This window comes from Delphinapterus leucas, chromosome 16, assembly GCF_059928025.1.
Source record: "Delphinapterus leucas isolate spDelLeu-1000000601 "Yukka" chromosome 16, BTC_Dleu_Yukka2, whole genome shotgun sequence".
In the NCBI taxonomy this organism is placed as follows: domain Eukaryota; kingdom Metazoa; phylum Chordata; class Mammalia; order Artiodactyla; family Monodontidae; genus Delphinapterus; species Delphinapterus leucas.
Window position 1 is genome coordinate 48,239,991 of NC_143144.1, and position 19,593 is coordinate 48,259,583.

At 41.5% G+C, this 19,593-nt stretch overlaps 1 protein-coding gene across 1 annotated transcript in view; it reads right to left on the minus strand.

Annotated features, from left to right (window-relative positions):
• Nucleotides 1-19,014, minus strand: part of PRKG1 (protein kinase cGMP-dependent 1) — a 1,173,156-nt gene extending 1,154,142 nt beyond the window's left edge. Inside the window, exon 1 of the mRNA XM_022569451.2 lies at nt 18,389-19,014. Coding sequence (XP_022425159.1) covers nt 18,389-18,654 — 266 coding nt within the window. The 5' untranslated portion in view covers nt 18,655-19,014. The remainder of the gene's footprint in view (nt 1-18,388) is intronic.
• Between the last annotated feature and the right edge of the window lie 579 nt (nt 19,015-19,593).

The following is a 19,593-nucleotide window of genomic DNA, read 5'->3' on the forward strand; positions in this document are numbered from 1 at the left end:
ATTACTATCGTTACTCTTTTAAGGACTGATTATCTTCACTTCAAGCTACAGCAGATAATTCTGGTTCATAAAAGTAAACATCATCTTCCATTGACTAATGGGGTAAGAAACTGATAGTGCCCTTTGCGGCATCTCAGAACTTGAAGGAGAGAATGCCTGCACCCAGCGGTGGTTCCCAGAGAGCAACATTACCTTCTTCCACCAACAGTAATCAATAACCTAACGCCCTGGCACACTTCTATCAGAAAGGGAACATCAAGGACTTAAAAGCGGAACCAAAAGCAATAGGAAGAGACGAGAATGCAATATAACTAAAGACACAGTCCTACAGAAACCCAATTAACATACATTAGCCATGTTCACAGTCAAAAGTTAAGGTCTTTCGTGCTTCCATAGCTTTTTAAAATGTCTAAAATTTCCTATTTTTAGGGACCCAGACGCTTATTCCTAATAATTAGATTTTATTATTATGCAAGTATCCCTTCCTGCTTATTGTGACAGCTTTTTATAAACCTAGAAAACATGTTGGCACCACTGACTGAAGTGTTTTAAAACAAATCCTCTTCAGGTGTTGAGTGGCCTGTCTACATTATTTGCTGGTTGATCCCTAAATTACTTATAGACAGTACCTAAATCTTTCACAAATGCTTCCATGAGGTCACTTTTAATTGTGAAATTTGTTTCATGGCTTCTTCCAGGGAAAAGTTTTTTCCCCACTTTCCTATTAAAACATATTTTTGTTCAGTTCAGTGTTCTCCATTGTGGGTGAATATGCCCTCCAGGAGGTGACCGGCAATGTCTGGAGATATTTTTAGTTGTCCTAACTGGTGGTGAAGATGGACGCTATTAGCACCTACAAGAGGCTCAGATGCTGCTAAATACCCTACGATGCACAGGACTGCACCATCTCCCACACTCTTATGCCCCCCCCACACAAGATAAAGAATTATCCCCCCCGCAAAAATTGATAGTTACAGAGAAACTCTTAGCCCAGCGATTCTCAGTGGGGGCAGTACTGCCCCCTTGTGGGAACTCTGGAAATCTGCGGGGTGCTTTTTTGTTACGGTTATCACCATGTCCCTCAATCCACAGAAAACCACATACTTGAAGAATTACAGCTCTAAATTTCATTCTTCATTCATGCAGAAGAAAAATTCCTATATAATTATCTAAGCCTATGACCTAAATCTGTTTTACTACATGTAAATGAAATACTTATTTTTGCACGGCTTTAAATTATATTTTGTTTGCCAGAAGTACAACTACCATGTAAATTAAGGGAAGTAGTTTCCTTTATTTTGTAAGAAACTTTACAGAGGGTTGTTTACCATTTTGGAAAACAACTTTATTTTGTAAGATACTTTATTTTGTAAGAAAACTTTATTTTGTAAGAAACTTTACAGAGGGTTGTTTACCATTTTGGAAAATTAGGTCACTTGACAGAAACACCATTAGTGACACTAGAGTGTCCAGTACCAATTACCTGTTTTCAGTTGTTACATGAAATGACCCTAGGAAAAGTGCAAGCCCTTCACACCTTTAGTTCAACTTACTGTGTAGTCCTGTCCTGTGGTCATCTCCAACTTAAGACAATCCAAAAACTTACTTATTAAGCCATACATTATTTCAGTATACATTATTTTTTCTTTTGTTTAATATTATTGTTAGGATACTATGCACATATACATACACATAATTATGTCTGTGGATGGATTATATTATCTGTGAATTTCATTTCAGGATAGTCAGGGAGTTTTAGGGAATACTTGACATGAAGAAGAGAGCCTTGGGTGTATTAGGATTATAAACCATTTCTCTTGCTCATCACAGCCTTTTGGGAATCTTGATTCTGTTTCCAATATAATTACCAACTCATACAGCATCTTGCTCTCTGCAAATATGACTAAGATGCCATTGATACTTTCACCCAAATAACTGATAAAGATGTTTATTACAGAGCCAATGACTAATGTTAGGTAGTAGAATTCATTTCACTGCACTTGCGCCATGGAATTTCCTATCTACCTTTTAAATTACTTTTTATACAACAAAGTACCAAAGATGGCCCTTGAAAGTTTCCACAAAACAAGAGCCAATTACCCATTGCAGGGAAGCCACCCTTTGCTGACCCCTCCTCCCACTACTGGGAGGATATTTCCAGTAAAGAAAAATAAGTAAGAAAAATAAATAAAAATCAGATGGCAGATGGACAGGAAGCAAGCAAAGCAAAGGAACACACAATCTCGAGGAGAACAGATACATATATCTGGATAGCACAAGTGTTTTGACAGATTTTTTCTTTCCAAAAAGTCTCAATGAGTCCACACGGAGGAATACATCAATAAATATTCTATATCATCAATAAGCCCAAAACCATTCCTAGAAACCTGGATTCTTTGAAGCATCTTGGATAAGGAGTGTTTGAGAATTAAATATATTCAAACAGAAATAGACCCATGCTATCACACATTTTTAAATTATATTTTCAAATGATAAGTGGACTTCCTTTATTACACAATTTATTTTATATAAAACCAAATCTCCAATAGACTGTTTAATTCATACTGTCTTTCAAACACTTCTTAAGTGTTTAAGGCAAAGTTTAAATTCTGAGTGGTAGGAAGACAATTTCTATTACAGGATACATTAACAAAAACCCTCTAATTAGGTTACAAAGTATGTGTGTGTGTACCTTAGCCTGGGGTAGAAGTGAGAGAACTGGGCTTCCCTGGTGGCACAGTGGTTAAGAATCCGCCTGCCAATGCAGGGGACATGGGTTCGAGCCCTGGTCTGGGAAGATCCCACATGCCACGGAGCAACTAAGCCGGTGTGCCACAGCTACTGAGCCTGTGCTCTAGAGCTCATGAGCCACAACTACTGAGCCCATGAGCCACAACTACTGAAGCCTGTGCACCTAGGGCCCATGCTCCGCAACAAGAGAAGCCACCACAATGAGAAGCCCACGCACCGCAACGAAGAATAGCCCCTGCTCGCCGCAACTAGAGAAAGCCCGCACGCAGCAACGAAGACCCAACACACCAAAAATAAATACATTTTTTTTAAAAAATGAGAGAACTACTTAAATTCTACTTTAAAATATATAAAATAATATCAGCCTAAAAAGTAGTCTATACCTAAATATAACCCCGTTGTTTTAAAATGTATAATTCTAATTGACTGAAACATCTAGAGATTTTCTAAATGAGTTTGCATGTTGACACTGTCTAGATAAATGTGCCAAAGAAAAATTGCCTTTATCTTAATACCTATATTTGAGGTTTATTCTACTTGTTCCTTGTAACCCTAAGGAAACAATTTACCAAAATTATAGGGAAGTGTTGAAATTATAGCATTAAAGTTTCTTTCCCCCTAAAATTACAGGTAAGAAAACTACAGCCTACAGAAATGAAAATCACTAGCTGTCTCTGGTTTTAAGCCCAATTTTGGTTTTCTGTAAATCTTTACACAAGTCACACCTCGAAAACAAGAGAACCATAAACCACCAGAGATCTGTGACATTTCATGGAACCACAAGAGACTATTACTTTCATCTGAACCAAAGAACTATCAATCAACACCTATCCTTTAATCCCTTGCTATTTAAGGCTCTGAAGACCAGTAACATGAGCATCACGTGAGACTTAATTACAAAGGCAGAATCTCAGGCCCCTTCCCAGAGCTGTTGAATGAGAAACTGCAGTTAATAAGACTCCCCAAGTGACTCAAATGCAATTGAGAGTTTGAGAAGCCCTGGGTTTATTTAACTTCTAGAGCACAGTGCTACAGAGGGGACCTTAACACAGCTAAAACCAGTACAAGAGTGCTTTCTAATATGATGGGGTAGTGGAGGAGGGGTGTAAAATCCGTAGAAAGAAAACTGAGACTACGCTGCAGATGAAAAATAGGAGAATAACTCCGAAATGTGGCCTCTGTCAGGGGGCCATCTGTGATTCAGGAAATGACTCCAAAAATAGGGTCAGAGTTATTTCAATGAGGAGAATTAGAACCAAGAATGGAGTAGAAATATGGGAAGACTATGTATGGATATCCTGGCACAGCATTAGAAGTCATGATATGTTTTGTGAATGAAGTCAGAATCAGTAAGTAATGACAATGAGAGCTAAAGTTTACTACATGACTGTACTCTAGGACGCAAGGAGCTAAATCTATTACATGAGCGAGCTCACTTTCGCCTCTCAACAACCTCACAGGGTTTTCAACAACTGAAGAGGCTGAAGCTTTGCATGTATTTTACATGATAGCGTCAGGCTGGTAAGGAAAGAACCTGGCTTTGGTTATGACGTATGTGACTTCACATATCTTCCCCCATCTGAGCTGACTGACTGACAGATGAAATTGCCCTGGGAGAAATAAAATCTGGACTAGTATTTGTCCAAACTGAAAAGCTCTAACATAGTCAAATCAGCCTCTAGGGCTTCCCTGGTGGCGCAGTGGTTGAGAGTCCGCCTGCCGATGCAGGGGACACGGGTTCGTGGGTCCGGGAAGATCCCACATGCCGCGGAGCGGCTGGGCCCGTGAGCCATGGCTGCTGAGCCTGCGCTTCTGGAGCCTGTGCTCCGCAACGGGAGGGGCCACAACAGTGAGAGGCCCGCATACCGCAAAAAAAGAAACAGCTCTTCTAAGAAACTTATACAGTCTTCTAGAGTTGCTTGGGGTGTTAAACTGGGTAACAGCACATTTTGAGTCCTCTGCCTGATCATACATGAACACTTTATACTTTTTATAAAATGCAGATAGCATCTAACCATCTCATTTCCACTTGTCCCATTGTTCCAACTTATAAACATCTAGTTTTCCTCATTTCACTCATCATTTAAGATGTTTACAATGGATTTAAGGAGAATGGCAAATAAGACACAGGGGGATTTAATCTCAGTTTTGTCACTAACAAGCTTCACGTCATTGGAAAATCACAGTATTTCTGAACCGCTAGATTTTTTAAAAAATTTTTTGTCATTACTGTTTTGTTCATCAAAGGGGATGAACAAGGATATCTCCTAAAATCCTTTCTAGGCATGAGGTTCTATAATGTGTTAATACCAGAACTAACGTTGTAAAGAATCTCTACAACTTTTCAAACCTTTCACTGTTATACATTTGCTAGCACTCTTACTTAGCACTTTACGCTCATCATTTTTTATTCCACAAACACGTATGGAGAGAGTATTCCTGTACGCAAAGCCTTAGGGGAGGAAGTAGCATCATCCCAACTTTATAGAAATTAGAAACTAAAGCTCAGAGAGGTAAAGCAATTTGTTTAAAATCACGCAGCCAGGGACTTCCCTGGTGGTGCAATGGTTAAGAATCCGCCTGCCATTGCAGGGGGCACGGGTTCGAGCCCTGGTCCAGGAAGATCCCACATGCCGCGGAGGAACTAACTACTGAGCCTGCACTCTAGAGCCCACGAGCCACAACTACTGAGCCCACGTGCCACAACTACTGAAGCCCGCCGGCCTAGAGCCTATGCTCCACCACAACAGAAGCCACCACAATGAGAAGCCCATGCACTGCAACGAAGAATAGCCCCTGCTCGCTGCAACTAGAGAAAGCCAACGCACAGCAACAAAGACCCAATGGCGCCAAAAATAAATAAATAAATAAAATTAAAAAGAGGATATAAAGATTACATTAACAGTCATATTAATAAAAAAAATCACACAGCCATATGTGCAGGAAGAGTCAGAGGTCAACCTCAGGTCTGTGGCGCCACAGCCCATTGTTTTAATCTTCATGACAGTTTCAGGTCATTTTTCTATTAGACTGGGCTAAAATCTCTCAGATTACTCCTCTGACTCTCCAAAATCAGTTTCACTTTTTGGCTTCAACCTCATGATTGATTATATGTGATATGACTGAATTCTGGTCGAAATAAATGTTTGCAAAGTTACCTTTCAGTAAATCTAGTTCAATACCATAACAATGATCAAAAAAAGGACAGAAAACTCTCCCAGAAGTTGCCATCCTATAAAAAGAAAGCTCCACTCAGTAGTTCCAATACCATATATGTCCAAATCTTCCCACTGGCCTTTTAAAAAAATGTAACTGAGAGATTTGGAATTTGTTATTTTCCCAAGTGGGAACAAGTTCCCCAGAATCTTTAAAGTATCAAAAATGTATTTTGATGAAAAACAAAACAAAACAAACCACTGTGATTCTTGATGATGGACTTTAGCTATTTAAGAGCAGTATATACGAACAATTTTATCCTTACTTTCAATATCACATTGTAGGAATTCAAAAGTTTTATTCAACTTAAAAAAAATCAAGCCAAAACACAATATGGACTTGATAAATCTGAAAAGTAAAAGGGCATGTAAACATTACTTCAAAAAAGAGCATTCTCATGAATGCAACTCAAGTGTAAAAAAGAAATAACTTCCCCCATGTTTCTGCTATAGTTGTATGTTTGATTTTTTTTTAATTGTCTTTAATGTAGAAAATTGATTTTGTAAATGCCACTCACATGCCTTTTATTTTTAATTGAAAAGGCTAGAGATCATTTATCTGATACAGAAAGTTTATGCATAGTCACAAGCTAAAACCTTCACACTGAAAATTAGCAACATTTTTGACCTACCACTCTCACTGTTTGGAATTTATCCCGTATATAAATTAAAGACATATGAGAAAATGTGTACAAGAATGTTAGCTGCAGTGTGGTTTACGCTTACAAGAAACAAAACAAACAACTATCACTATTAATAAGCTGAAGTACATGGATACAATAGCACAGTACATGGTTATTAGACCAATACGGCCTGATCTGGAAAGAAAGGAGCTATAGTTAAGGGAAAAAAAAAAAAAAAGCACGTTGTTGAGGACTGTTACGGGATGATTCTACTTCAGGTAGAAAAACAAACAACAAACTAGAAACATCAAGAAGCATTTTAACATGGTGAATAAGGGTGCAGAGCCACACAAAAGAAACTTCTTAAAAAATTGCTATAGGGACTCCCCTGGTGGTCCAGTGGGTAAGACTCCACACTCCCAATGCAGGGGGCCCAGGTTCGATCCCTGGTCAGGGAACTAGACCCTGCATGCATACCACAACTAAAAGCCTGCATGCCGCAATGAAGATCCCGCGTGCTGCAACTAAGACCCAGCGCAGCCAAAATAAATAATAAAATTAATACAGAAATATTTTTTTAAAAATTGCTCTAATATCAAGAAGCTCAGTGGGTCCAAGGCCTGTCTCATCCTGTGTGGACATCCCTGGTAATGCCCTGGAGAGGCTAGATAACCAGAGGATTTCAAGGCAGTATGTTTCCAGCCCTGCTTCCACACTTCAGAAATTTGTCTTGCCTTGATAACAAACCAGAAGAAAACAAAATGTATTGCTACTTATCTCTTGCTTCACCGTGTCTAATAGTGACTAGATTTCCTCCTTTTTTTAGCCCTACAGACAACAGAAAGCATACCCTACATTTGATCTACTCTTGATCCTTTCTTGCAGTCATCGACTGTTTAACATTTTTTTTCCTATCCTAGGAAAAATATAAATGACTACCCCAAAGAGCAGTTTTGTATACTGACAGCTTCAAATAAACATATTTGAGTTTCGAAACACTTTTTACAAAGGCAGCTTATTGTCAAATAGGGTATCAAATTGTGCAGTGTTAAATATTCTCTATTTCCCCTATTGCTTGTTTATCTAAGTACTATATAACATAATATCTGAGCAAAGAAACCCATGAAAGAGGCCATGTGATCACGCGTTAATTCTTTTTTATGCACAGTACAACTTCATTTTGGCATTGACCCTTGGTTACTGGGACAGACCAAAATAAGTACATTTCTCCTCAGTGTTAAATCACAAATGCTGTCATCAGCAAGACTATTTCACTTCCAGTCCCCTGGGGGCTTTCACATGAGAGGGGTCACAGACTGAATGAAATAGCCTTTTACAGGAAGACTGAATGGCACTTTCCAAGGGAATATTGATTCAAAAACTTACAGTCCATTAAGTACAACCCACAATCTCTCCCTTTGTGGTAGTTCAGACTACACTCATTTCTTTTTACCCTAGAATTGAGAGGCAGTTTATATTTAGGGCATCCCATAAAACATTTGGCTTTTCTCTTAAAAAATACTTAATGTATGTAAATAATCATATTAACTGGAAAGTATTAAAAAGTTTTCTAAAAAGGACCTCAGACTGCAACAGGCCATGTTAAGATTTACCTAATTATGTTCTAGAATCACAGAGTTATCAAGGAGATCAAACAACCTATTAGAAGCTATTAGAAGTTTCGTCTCATAGCTATTAGAAGTTTGTCTTTTAGTTCGTTATGCGGGGAGACAGGAGTGCGTAGGAAACCATTCCCTTTACTCTATCTCCTCACACATATATTTTTTTACTACTATTAATTTTCCATTCTTTCTCTCAGTTTTCTTTTCTCTGCCAAATATGAGTCCAGAGGTTTCCTCACAGGGGTTTTAGGAATCTCCCTCAGACTAACATCAATGTAAAAGAGCTCTCTATGCAAAGTGCACTATTGGTTTCTCTTTTGGTTTAGACTAAACACTAAAGAAGAACACTGCACCGTGGCTTTTTAAGCACATTCCCCCAAATCACTACTAATTGGAAAACTATAATACTATATGTATTCAATGATACACTTTCCAAACACTTGAATCCTCATATTAAGAAAGTTATGTTTTCATTTATATGTGGAAGCTAAAAAAAGATAAAGCAAACGAACGAATATAACAAAACAGAAACAGACACACAGATAGAGAAATCAAATTAGTGGTTACCAGTGGGGAGAGGGAAGCGGGGGCAGATAGGGGTAGGGGATTAAGAGGCACAAACTACCATGTATAAAAGCTACAAGGATATATTGTACAGCACAGGGAATACAGCCAATATTTTACAATCACTTTAAACAGAGTACAGTCTCTAAAAATACTGAATCACCGTGCTGTACTAATATAACACTGTGAATCAATTTTACTTCAATAAAAAAAGAAAGTTATATGTTTGAGAATATATTTTAATATTCAACTAAAGGACATTCCAAGCTACTAGTTGTACAATTGCTAAATATTATACTCCTGCTGCCATCTTGTGGTAATTTTTGGAATCTTCTTGCTTGCTGTCTTTTCCTCCCTCCCTCCCTCCCTTCCTCTCCCTCACCTTCCTTTTCCCCCTACCTTTTGGAGGGTACCTATATCCAAACCTTAATGAGTCCCTTTCTTAAGTAGGTAGGGAGACAACCTGCACTATATTCTGAAAGAAGAACGGATTGTTGCCAATTCCTCCTCCTGTAATATATTCCCTCCTTTCTCCTTATATTTTTCTCATTTTTCCACAAAACCATTCTTTTAACAATAATACTTTTTAAACAAATATCTATCTTTTAGATTAATCTAGTTTCCTACAAGTAAAGGGAATACAGATTATAGGAAAATATATGTGTATCTTATGAAAGACTTTTCCTTCCAAACTTTTTCCAAATTGTACTTTTACAGAGAAAGAAAGAAAGAAAGCATCCTGTATTTCTGGCTACAAGATGCCACACAGCCACAGGTACCGACTCTCAGGGTCCAAGGAGGAGCCCTGGGGACACACTCTGGAAAGAGAGAGCTGCCCAGCAACCCCAGGCTGGATGGAGACCGGAGGCCTGGCAACCCTTTATTACTTCCCGACTGTCCCCTTCACCTATGGGCCCTGCTGTGGCATGGCAAAGGAATTCATAAATCTGGGGGTACATCACACATTTCTCTGATGATATATTAAAGTGAGTAATTCTCAACCAGACTGATTTACCATCAGAGCAAGGGTATATTTTATAAAAACCACCTTTCCCATCTAACTCTATGTCCCCACTCCAATTCCTGTGGAGAAACTTACAGACAGCCATCCAAGGAGTCACCCAAAGACAATACTATAGTGAGAACTCGATTAGCCAGAATCTTCCACAACATGGAGGAGTTGAGGATGGAAACAATCTGTTTCATTCCTTGCTGAAAATGACTTTAAAACCATCTTTCCCTCTTTTGTGTTATTTATATCTATGTTATTCACAATCTGTATTTTTCTATATTTTCCTTTAAAATCTATGAACCCGTACAATGAAGCGTTATTCTAAGCAACAGCAGCCACATGGCGTAGATTTAACGTGATTGTTACATCTCTTCCCTCAGTACATTACAACTCCTTACTGTTAATATCAAATAAATTAACTTGTGTGCCACCTAGAAGCATCCCTGATGCCACCAGTATATGAACATCACACTTTGGGAAATGGGGCTCTGATGTATACATGCTAAGTAGAGTACAGTAAAGCTAACAACCATTATTTATAGATAAGTAGCTTTAAGTGTCACAGCATCAAGATTTTGATATGTTAGAGCCATAGTTCAGATCAGAAGTTCTCAAACATTTTTTCTGCAGTGACTCACGGGATGAATGATGTTCTCACGTGCAACACACTCTTGTGAAAAGACCGACTGTGGGTTCTGTGCAATTTCCTGCCATATATTTGTCATCCTCCCAGTCAGGGAAGCCAATCGGAATGCAAGTCAAAAACCATCCCTAGGGAGGTGCCTGTGAATGCACTCAACCTTATTTCCTAAGAAGCAAATAATTCATGAAGTTTGATTTTTAACCTACTATTTACTCATTTTAACCTTACAACTAATCAAACACACCACTTTGCGCCATGACACCACAGCTGAAATCTACTGAAGACATGAAATTTTGTCCTGAATATTTTATAGTGAACTTATTCTCTGAGAGGAGACTGAATTGAATATGAATTGGTTCTATCCTCTAGAAGGTTTCAGGGTGGGTGGTTTTTTTTTTAATTTGTTTGTTTTTAATACATTCTAGATATGTGCTGTTCTTACCCTGCCTCTGAAAATTAGCACGTGGAAAGAGAAATGTATGGTAAGCTGAGGGTTGTATAGGGTTGGAATTTTTACTATAAACAGACCTGGTTTCTACCCAGGGGTTTACAGCCTAACATATAGAAGAATTTTCTATTTTGAGAATTTTTAGCATATGTAGTGAAGTTCCTTGGTGGTCCTGTGAGACATGAAATTAACATTACCCACACCATGAGGGCAATGAAAGTCATCAAGCAAAATACTGACATTTACTCAAAGGCTTTGGATTTGCTCATCAGGCAATACAGTTGAACAAACAGACCTACAAGTATTTGTAAGAGGCAAATATACAAGTACTTTTACGATTCCCTATAAGGTTTGTCAGTAGCATTTTTGCAGCATTTGAGGTCAAAGTGCTCAAATAAAGACACATCTGAGGATTTAAAACACATTTTTAAGCCCTCTCTAAATTGATCTATAGAGGAGGAGCAGTTTGAATTAGCAACAAGTCAGAGAGCATATTTAAGAACTGTACTTGTATAATGTTTATCAAAAGTAAAAAAAATTCAAACGAAGTCCTAACAAGGTAATTACAGCAGATGTCTTACTGGATTTGCCTTATTAAGGCAAATTCATTTATTAAATAAACACTCAGGTGAAATCAGCGTGTTATCCCCTTACACACCAAAGTGCTATCAGCACGCTCATCCACGTAATAAAATCAACCCCAATCAACTCCTAGTGTCAACATGTTGACTGTTTAGGACTAATTTCCAAGAATATGTCAAATCAACATGCACTAAAAAAAAGGTTAACCACACAGCCAACACATTGGACAGGACAAATTATAGAAAGTATTTTACAACTTTCTAGCTAATATAAACTTTATATTGGTTGAATTTAAAACTCCACTATTTTCTAAGGTAGCATGGGTTTCTATTATACGCCCACATAAAAAAACAATATGAAAATGTTTAAAATAAAAGCAACATAACATACACTGAAGTCTGCGGTCCACCGACAATGTTTAGGGAGTAGTGCAGAGGAAGGTTAAGAGTTTTTTAAAAGGAAATCTGTTGTTCAGAACAACAATAAAGGGATTAGTCTTTATATAATAAAACAAATCTATTTCAAAGATACACATTTTCTGGAAATATCTATTTTTCATTGAGAAATATTTTAAAGCATTGTATATTTTCAATATGAGCAATTATTTTTAAAACTTTAGGAAATTCAAATTGTACAATATCTAAAAAAATCTGAAATATCTGAAGACATGAAAGAGTTTAAAAGGTTAGAGTACTATTCTGAACAAGACCTCTGTTCTACGTTTGCGGTTGTATGAGTTTTGCAAATGAGAGATCTGCTGTTCCAGGTGTCAAGCTAGAAGAGAGGAACCAGGGACCCAAAAGAGAGATGCACAACACAAGCAGATCCAAGAACAAAGTAAAAGAAGGTAAAAAAATCATCACTGGGTAAAAGCAGGAGGTAGTAAGTACTTCGATAAAAAGCAACAGAGATTGGTTCTAGTACCCTGCTCTGGGAGACAGTATTGGACTGTGTGTCTTAATACCAAGCACAAGCATTTGACAAGCTGCAAGATGCTGTCATCTATTTCATGATAATAGCCCAAGAAGTAAATCCTCCTTTCCCCAAGAAACTGACTGGGCCAAACTAGAGGAGTTTCAGAATAATAACTACCATAAGAAGTATAAAATCATGAACTGAATAAATCAGCAGTTTGTGTGTATGTATACATATATGTACATACTCATATACATACACAATGCTCATACACATAAACATATACATGCAGCCCCTTTTCTCTTCGGGGACCCTACAGCACAGGGCACTAACAAAGCTAGTAGTCATTTTTGACAATTTCCAAGCTTCTGAGCTTTCACTTTTGTGAAACAGGATATGCTATCCCTGGTTTATCTCAGAACTCACAGTAACTTCCAAGAGCTACAAGAATCTGAGATAACATAGGGTCCTGAACTCTGATAAGCAAATGCTCAGTGGCAAATGAAAATAATTATTCCTACTCAGAGCAACCATGAAATCACCTGAAAATCTTATCAAAAGAGAGGGTTTTAATGCACTCTCAGCGTCTCCTACACAGTGTGGGGAAAGGGCACTGGGCAGCAGCCACTTAGCAAGGAAAGAGGAAAAAGATAGAACGTCTTTTGTTTTTTCAGGTCTTTTAGAAATATTTTCATGAGGGTCAGTCAAATCTCTAATGAACACATGATTAAATGAAAACTTGCAACCTATACATGTATCAAGGATTCGGATGGAACGAGAACTCCTGGTGTATTACAAATATATCTGGAAAATGTACTTGATCCCAGAGCCCAAACCAACACCAAAGCAAAGTGGATATGTCTTAAATAATAAGTATAAATAGATAATAACTTGGAGATATCAATTCACCAACGCCGGTACTGATCCAAAATTAAGAAACCTATATTGTCTTTCTGGTCCCATTTCCGATACCTTTTAAAAGGCACTTCAGTAATGATTTGCTCAGTTTTCTCATCACTAAAACCAGAGTACTATTTACCTCCTGTACCTCTTTGGCTGAATGTAGGTGTGAGGTGCTTACGCTCGGAACCTGTCCTCTTCAAATTACACGCAGCAAGACACAAGGATCTTGACAAGCAAGCCTGCCTAAAAATCCTCCCCTCACCTCCTCAGCTTTCCTCCCTTTCAACTCTCATCATAAATATGACTCCTCTGAGTAAACTAAACGAATGTCCTCTCCCAGAAGCTCCTGTTAAAACATTACTGCGTTAATCCAGAAAGGATAACTGGTTAACATATTGGTATGCTGTCAAGTAGTAATAAATGCCTTTGGATGGAAGGATTGGTAGGGATGAAGGAATCAGCAGGAGGGGTCTGTAAGGCAAAAGGCAAAGGGTATAGTGAATGATATCCAAAGGCAGCAACCAAGATCCTTTTCACATCCTTCCTGATTGCACTATTCGTCGGCGCCACCTATGACATGACACTGAGCTAGAGAAGTTGAGTGAGGAAGGAAGAAGAGGGAATGATTAGGAAATGACAATCCCCAGAGCAGGACGGCCTGGGGAAATTCTGGCCTGGCACAGCACACCCAGGGCGTACGTGCTGGATACAAGGGCTCATTGGTCACTTTTTCATAAGGTCAGTTTCGTGCTGGCTCTAAGACTTCTCAAAAAAAAAAAATCCTATTCTAATTTAGGGCAGGTTCTTTTCTTCCTATTTGGAAGGATTCACCAGTTAGTAAGATGGAACTGGCCAGATTCCAAGGCTATAGAATATAACTGCTGAGAACTGGGGCTCTAAAGACTGCAAGATTGGGGTTTCAAACATGGCTGCCATTTCCTAGCTGTGAGATCTTAGTTAAGTGAATTAACTTCTTCAAGCCTCAGTGTCCTCACGTGAAAAGTACGTATGTGATCTAGGACCACTGGTAGAAAAACAATGAGCTACTGAAAGTAAAGAGCTTAGCACTGTGTTAACATCACTAAGATTAGCTATCTTTATTATTCTTAGCATCGCTAGTTTAAAGCATTGTGTATTTTCTGTGTGAACAATTAATAAGCTGGGCCCAGAATTCCACCGGTACCCGCTCATTTCACTGAAGTTGCTTATATCAAAATTAGGCCAAATCCCTTGATTTAGTCTGAAGGTTAAACCAGCTGAAATGAATCAGAGATGCAAAAGGCAAAGAGTTTTCTGGGGCATCCATTCCAAAGCATCCATGTCCCAGTGGAAGAAGGTACAAGTTCCAAAGGATGAATGTACATCATCAAGAATCAAGGGATTTGTGACGGGAAATGCTCAAGTGGCCTGGAATACAATATATTATTCCTGTAACAGATTAATATTGATTCCAGCCTTTGCCTAAGCTAATTTAAAAAACAACAACGGTATACAGTCTTCTGAGCTAACTGGGTGGTCAAAATAAGGAATTTAGGTGTGTATAAAAAGTTAAGGGGGAGAATTAGGATAGCAGGTAATTCTTGATGTGGAATATATGCATGCAGGGGATCAGAAGTTCACAGAAAACCATGTGAAATACTCAGTTATTTGGCAGAAAGTTATATATATAAGTGTACAGTATCATCGTCATCCAAAACAGCCTACAGTTTTCAGTGATTATCACTTGATCTCTACTGGGCATTTCTAAGGGGTATGAAAATGAGGACTGCAATAAGTCGGATGTTTTCTTTTTAAACATGATCATCATACTGTACACTTGATACTTATGCTGTGAGCTCAGATCTTCCCTTTCCCTAGTATGATCTTCATCTAAGCATTCCTTAGATACTTAGATCATTCTTAATGGAGAGTGTGCATTATACCCTCTGTGGACACATGGAAATCTGGCTAATTGGACTGACTTGATTACAACAGTCGGTGAATTCTCCCATTTCCTTCCACTGCAATAAATGCTGAAGATATTTTTACCACCGATTATGTAAATATTTCACATTGCAATCATTTTCTGAAACAGTGGTTACAGGCAAAAGTTCTTTTATCATTCTGCCCACCAAACAATTCCTACACTTTCAAAATATGTTTCTTTTCTTGTTAGTATAAAAACTGGGTGTCCTAGTAAAGTCTGAAACAAACCCATAGCATGAATAGCTATCACTAAATCCTACAGCAATTGCAATTGAGCACTAGCTTTGTGATAAAGCAGTCTCCTTCAGCCCCAGTAAGTGCATCAGGATGGCACAACTTTTAACAAAGAATGCACAAGCTGATGGAATGTCTACTCCCCAAATCCAAATATCTGAAAATTAGCAAATACACTTTTATTTTGAAAGCATCTTGTTTGCTGTTAAATGTTGTATCCCAGATATACTTTTTAAATTATTTCTTTTCTTGGCCAAAATAAGGTGTCTCACCAATAATTAAGTTAGTACTGTCTCTTTAAATGCTAGGATGAGTACCTAATTCCAGAGGTTACTATGCCCATATATTATACCTGTCAAAATTCTTTAAACTCTAATGAGTCAGCTTGCTGAAAATACACTCCACGCTTCCATTTGAAAGTATAAAGCTAAGTGCTGAGCGGGGAAAAGTTTACACTCAGTCCCAGCGTAAATCAGCGCACAGAGGAAGTAGAAAAGCACTTCAGCTAGCTGTTGCAGACACAAATACGCGCCCGACCGACCGCTACTGCGCATGATCCACTCTTTTGATGAATGTTCCTACCCCTAACCCGAAAACGTCGGGAGTGTGTGCGCGGGGGCGGGGGAGGGGGCGGGGGAGGAATAAAAAAAAAAAAAAAGGAAGATGATGTGTACGTTTGAAAGATCAGCCATTTCCTCTCAGTACACACAAAAACGCCTCTCATTCCTAGAGAGATTTCTTATCAAGGAAAATAAAAGTTCCTCTTTGAGAGCTAGCTCCTGAATGAGAGTGGACTCTGGGAGAGGCAGTTTCCTCTCCTGTCCTCTCTAGACCCCAGTGAAATCTGCTCTTTGCTACGAGGTGGTGCTGGTTACTCTTTGAGGGGCACAGTCCAGACACAGAGATCTGAAATTTCAAAAATGCGATAAAGCCCCAGCCGGTCAGCCCTAGGAGGCGAACAGCTGCCGGGTGACCGCTGATGAAGTGGCTTCTTCAGGAGGTGGGCAGATTGATTCCAGCTGCTGAGAGCGGGGCAGGGCAGCGGCCAAGGAATGCGCAGCTCAGCTGAGGCAAGACACAGCAGCTTCCCAACCAAGGGCAAGGCCAAATGTTAGCTCTGATTGCAGTCTTGGCCTGAGAGAAGTAAGAATGCCATTGTTCCATTTGATAGGGACTTCCAAGGCAGCCTGGGCCAAAAGGTGCTATGTGCACGGTGTCATTTTATATGTGGAGCGTCGCTCAGGAAATCTGAAAGCTGTCCCTCAAGACGTTGGTTCAGAGTGAGCCTGCAGTTCCCAAGGTGAATCCTTTCTGCCTGATTCCTGTTTTTCTCCCTCAACCCACTCCCAGCTCCTGGCCCTTTTCTAACAGCTCTCAACCCCTACCCAGACTCCTTTGCTCCCCTCTCCCCCACTCCCACATGCAAACACCGTAATCAGTACACAACTGAAACAGACAAGGAAGGGGTGCAGCGGAGGAGTGGGGGACATCCAGAGCCCTGCAACTGGCGTGGATGGAGACATACAAGAGGACATGCTCTTTAGAAGTACTGGCCTCAAAGTCAGAGAGCTTAGGGGGAAGGACTAATGTAGGGGTCCCCTGAGGGCCCCAAACTCAGACGCCAAGTGATCTAACAACAGGGAAGGGGTAAGAGGTAGGTGGGCATGAAGGCACGCCTAATGGAATATTCAATATCCTGAGAAATGCACTTTCGGCCGTGCGCTCCCAGAGACTAAAAGCCAGTAATGGGCTCTGGAGTCTGCACTTCCTCTCCCTAATGTCCAGAGGCGCTTTAATGCTGCAGCCAATCGATCAGCCTTCTCCGGTGAAGGCGGCCAGTGGAGAGCAAAAGCTTCCTACTTGTGGCCAAAATCGCCCGGCCTCCTCTGCACACCACGAAGGAGCGACAACAACTTTGAACTGTCAGGACTTGGCTCTCAACGTGCTGGGAGAAGGAAAGGAAGGAGCCTGGAGGCGTCCAGAGAAATAGCTCCCCTCCCTCTTAATCCCAGCTTTTCCAGGGAGACTCAGAAGGAAGACAAACAAGGAGGGGGCATTATCCACCCTGGGACAGGGCTGACCAGTAGCCCCAAACCTGCTTCAGGTGCAAGGTCACCGAACCGCCTCCAAGCCCTGGGCAGCCCAAGATGTGGCGCTTCTGGAAGGGACACAAACTGAGCAAAAGAACATCCAGAAAGTGGGGTTTCTTTACAATCTCCTGCTGACATCGCTTGCTGCCTGGAAAGTGACCCTCAGAGGCTGATTCCTGCCGCGGAGACGCATCCCAGTCCCGCCTCCCTCCCCCACCCCCTCTGCGCCTTCCCAGCAGGGCTTGGGCTCCGGGCGAGTTCAGTCCCTAAATTGAACCCAACCCTGTCCAGCCTCCCGTCGCCGCTCCGAAATGGCTCCAGCGGCGCACTGAGCATGCCCTGTGGCCTGGGTTTGGGGGTCACCTCCGGGAAATTTTCCGGGCCCCGGGATGGGCCGGGTTCTGTCCCCCGCGGGCGCCCCCCCAGGGGTGCGCGAAGGAAAGACCGCGCGACTGCAGCCGCGTGCGGAGCGGCCAAGTTAGCGAGCGCGACAAAACTTTCCACGCTCCTTCTTCCCACCCCACCTCACCCCGCCACAGGGGCGCGTCTCCCCGAGGAGCTCGCCTTTCCCAGCCCGGCGGAGACAAGCACAGCACGTGATGGGCAGAAATAAAAATAAACACTTCCCATTCCCGGCCCGTGAGGGCCAGCCCCCACTCGGCGCGCTGCGGAGAACTAGGGGCGCCCTGCGTCGAGCAGCCCCAGAGCCGCCGCGGCCCGGAGCCCCCAGCCCCCCAAGCCGCCGCCAGGACGGCCACCCGGCCCGCCCGCCGCGAGGGGTGGCCCCGCTCCGGCCCTCCGCGCCGAGCCCCGGCGCCTACCTTTCGGATTTGGTGAACTTCCGGAATGCCTGTCGGAGGTCGTGGAAGGACCTGTACGTCTGCGGCTCGGCCGAGATGCCCTGTGCCCGGGTGGTCCGGGGGCCGATGTGGGTCGAGGGCACGGGCAGCACCGACTGGCACTTATGGAGCTTCCTCTTCAGCTCCTGGATTTCTTCCTCCTTCTCTGACAGCCGCTTCTCCAGCTCTTTGATCCTCTCTTCCTTGAGCATGAGAATCTTGGCAAAGTCTTCCTCTAGCTCGCTCATGTTTTCCCTGAGCCCCTCCGCGAAACTTTGTCTCGGGCGGCGGCGGCGGCTGGGACGACAGCCGGGCGAGGCGAGCGCGGAGTGAGCGAGTGAACGGGCGCTAAGTACTCGAGCGCAGCGGTGCTGCTCCTAGTGCGGCGCGAGAAGCCGCTTTCTTCGAGCCGCTTCTGCTGAAGGGACTAAAAGCACCGAGGGGAGGATGAGAAGTCTAAAAGCGAAGGAGAGGAGAGGCAGAGTGCTAATCGCCAGTCTCTCCGGGGAATAGGTGATTATCTTTCATTGAGAAACCAATTAGAGCTGCCCTTCCTCCCCTGAGACCCCCTCCCCCGTCCCCCTTTCCCAATCACTTCGTGAGAACACGGCGCGCGCGCCACCCCACCGAGAGCCTGCTTTCTAGCTGGGAGGGTTAGACCAGTGAGCCTGGTCTCACCTCATCACATAATAATCACTCTTGCACGCTGTATGGTGCCAAAGGAAAGGGGTGGGGTGGAGGTGGAGGGGAGAGCTTTATGCCACTTGATCCTTGAAATAGCAACAATTACCATGTGATCTGGCAGATGACGCAGCGCTTGTAACTGGAGCCTAAAGACTTTGTGGTGTGTGTACGTGCGTTTGTGTGTGTGTGTGTTTGTGTAACATTTCATAAATATTAAACTGCCTTTAGACAATAACCTGCGTGAATTCATCTTTGTTTTCACCTTTTACTTCTGCTCTGGATGATAAGGGGGTGTGTGTGTGTTTCTAACTGGGAAGTTCTGTGGTTGTGACCCCGAGTAATAAGAATGACAGAGCACTCGCAGTTCCAGGTGTTTTCAGCATAAAATTTTAGTGGAAATAGTAAACTAAAATTGTTGGTGGGTAAGTTGGATGAATTACTCATAGGGTAATGAGCCAATGTTTACCGAAAAGAAAAAAAGGTCCATGCATCCATCGTAAACT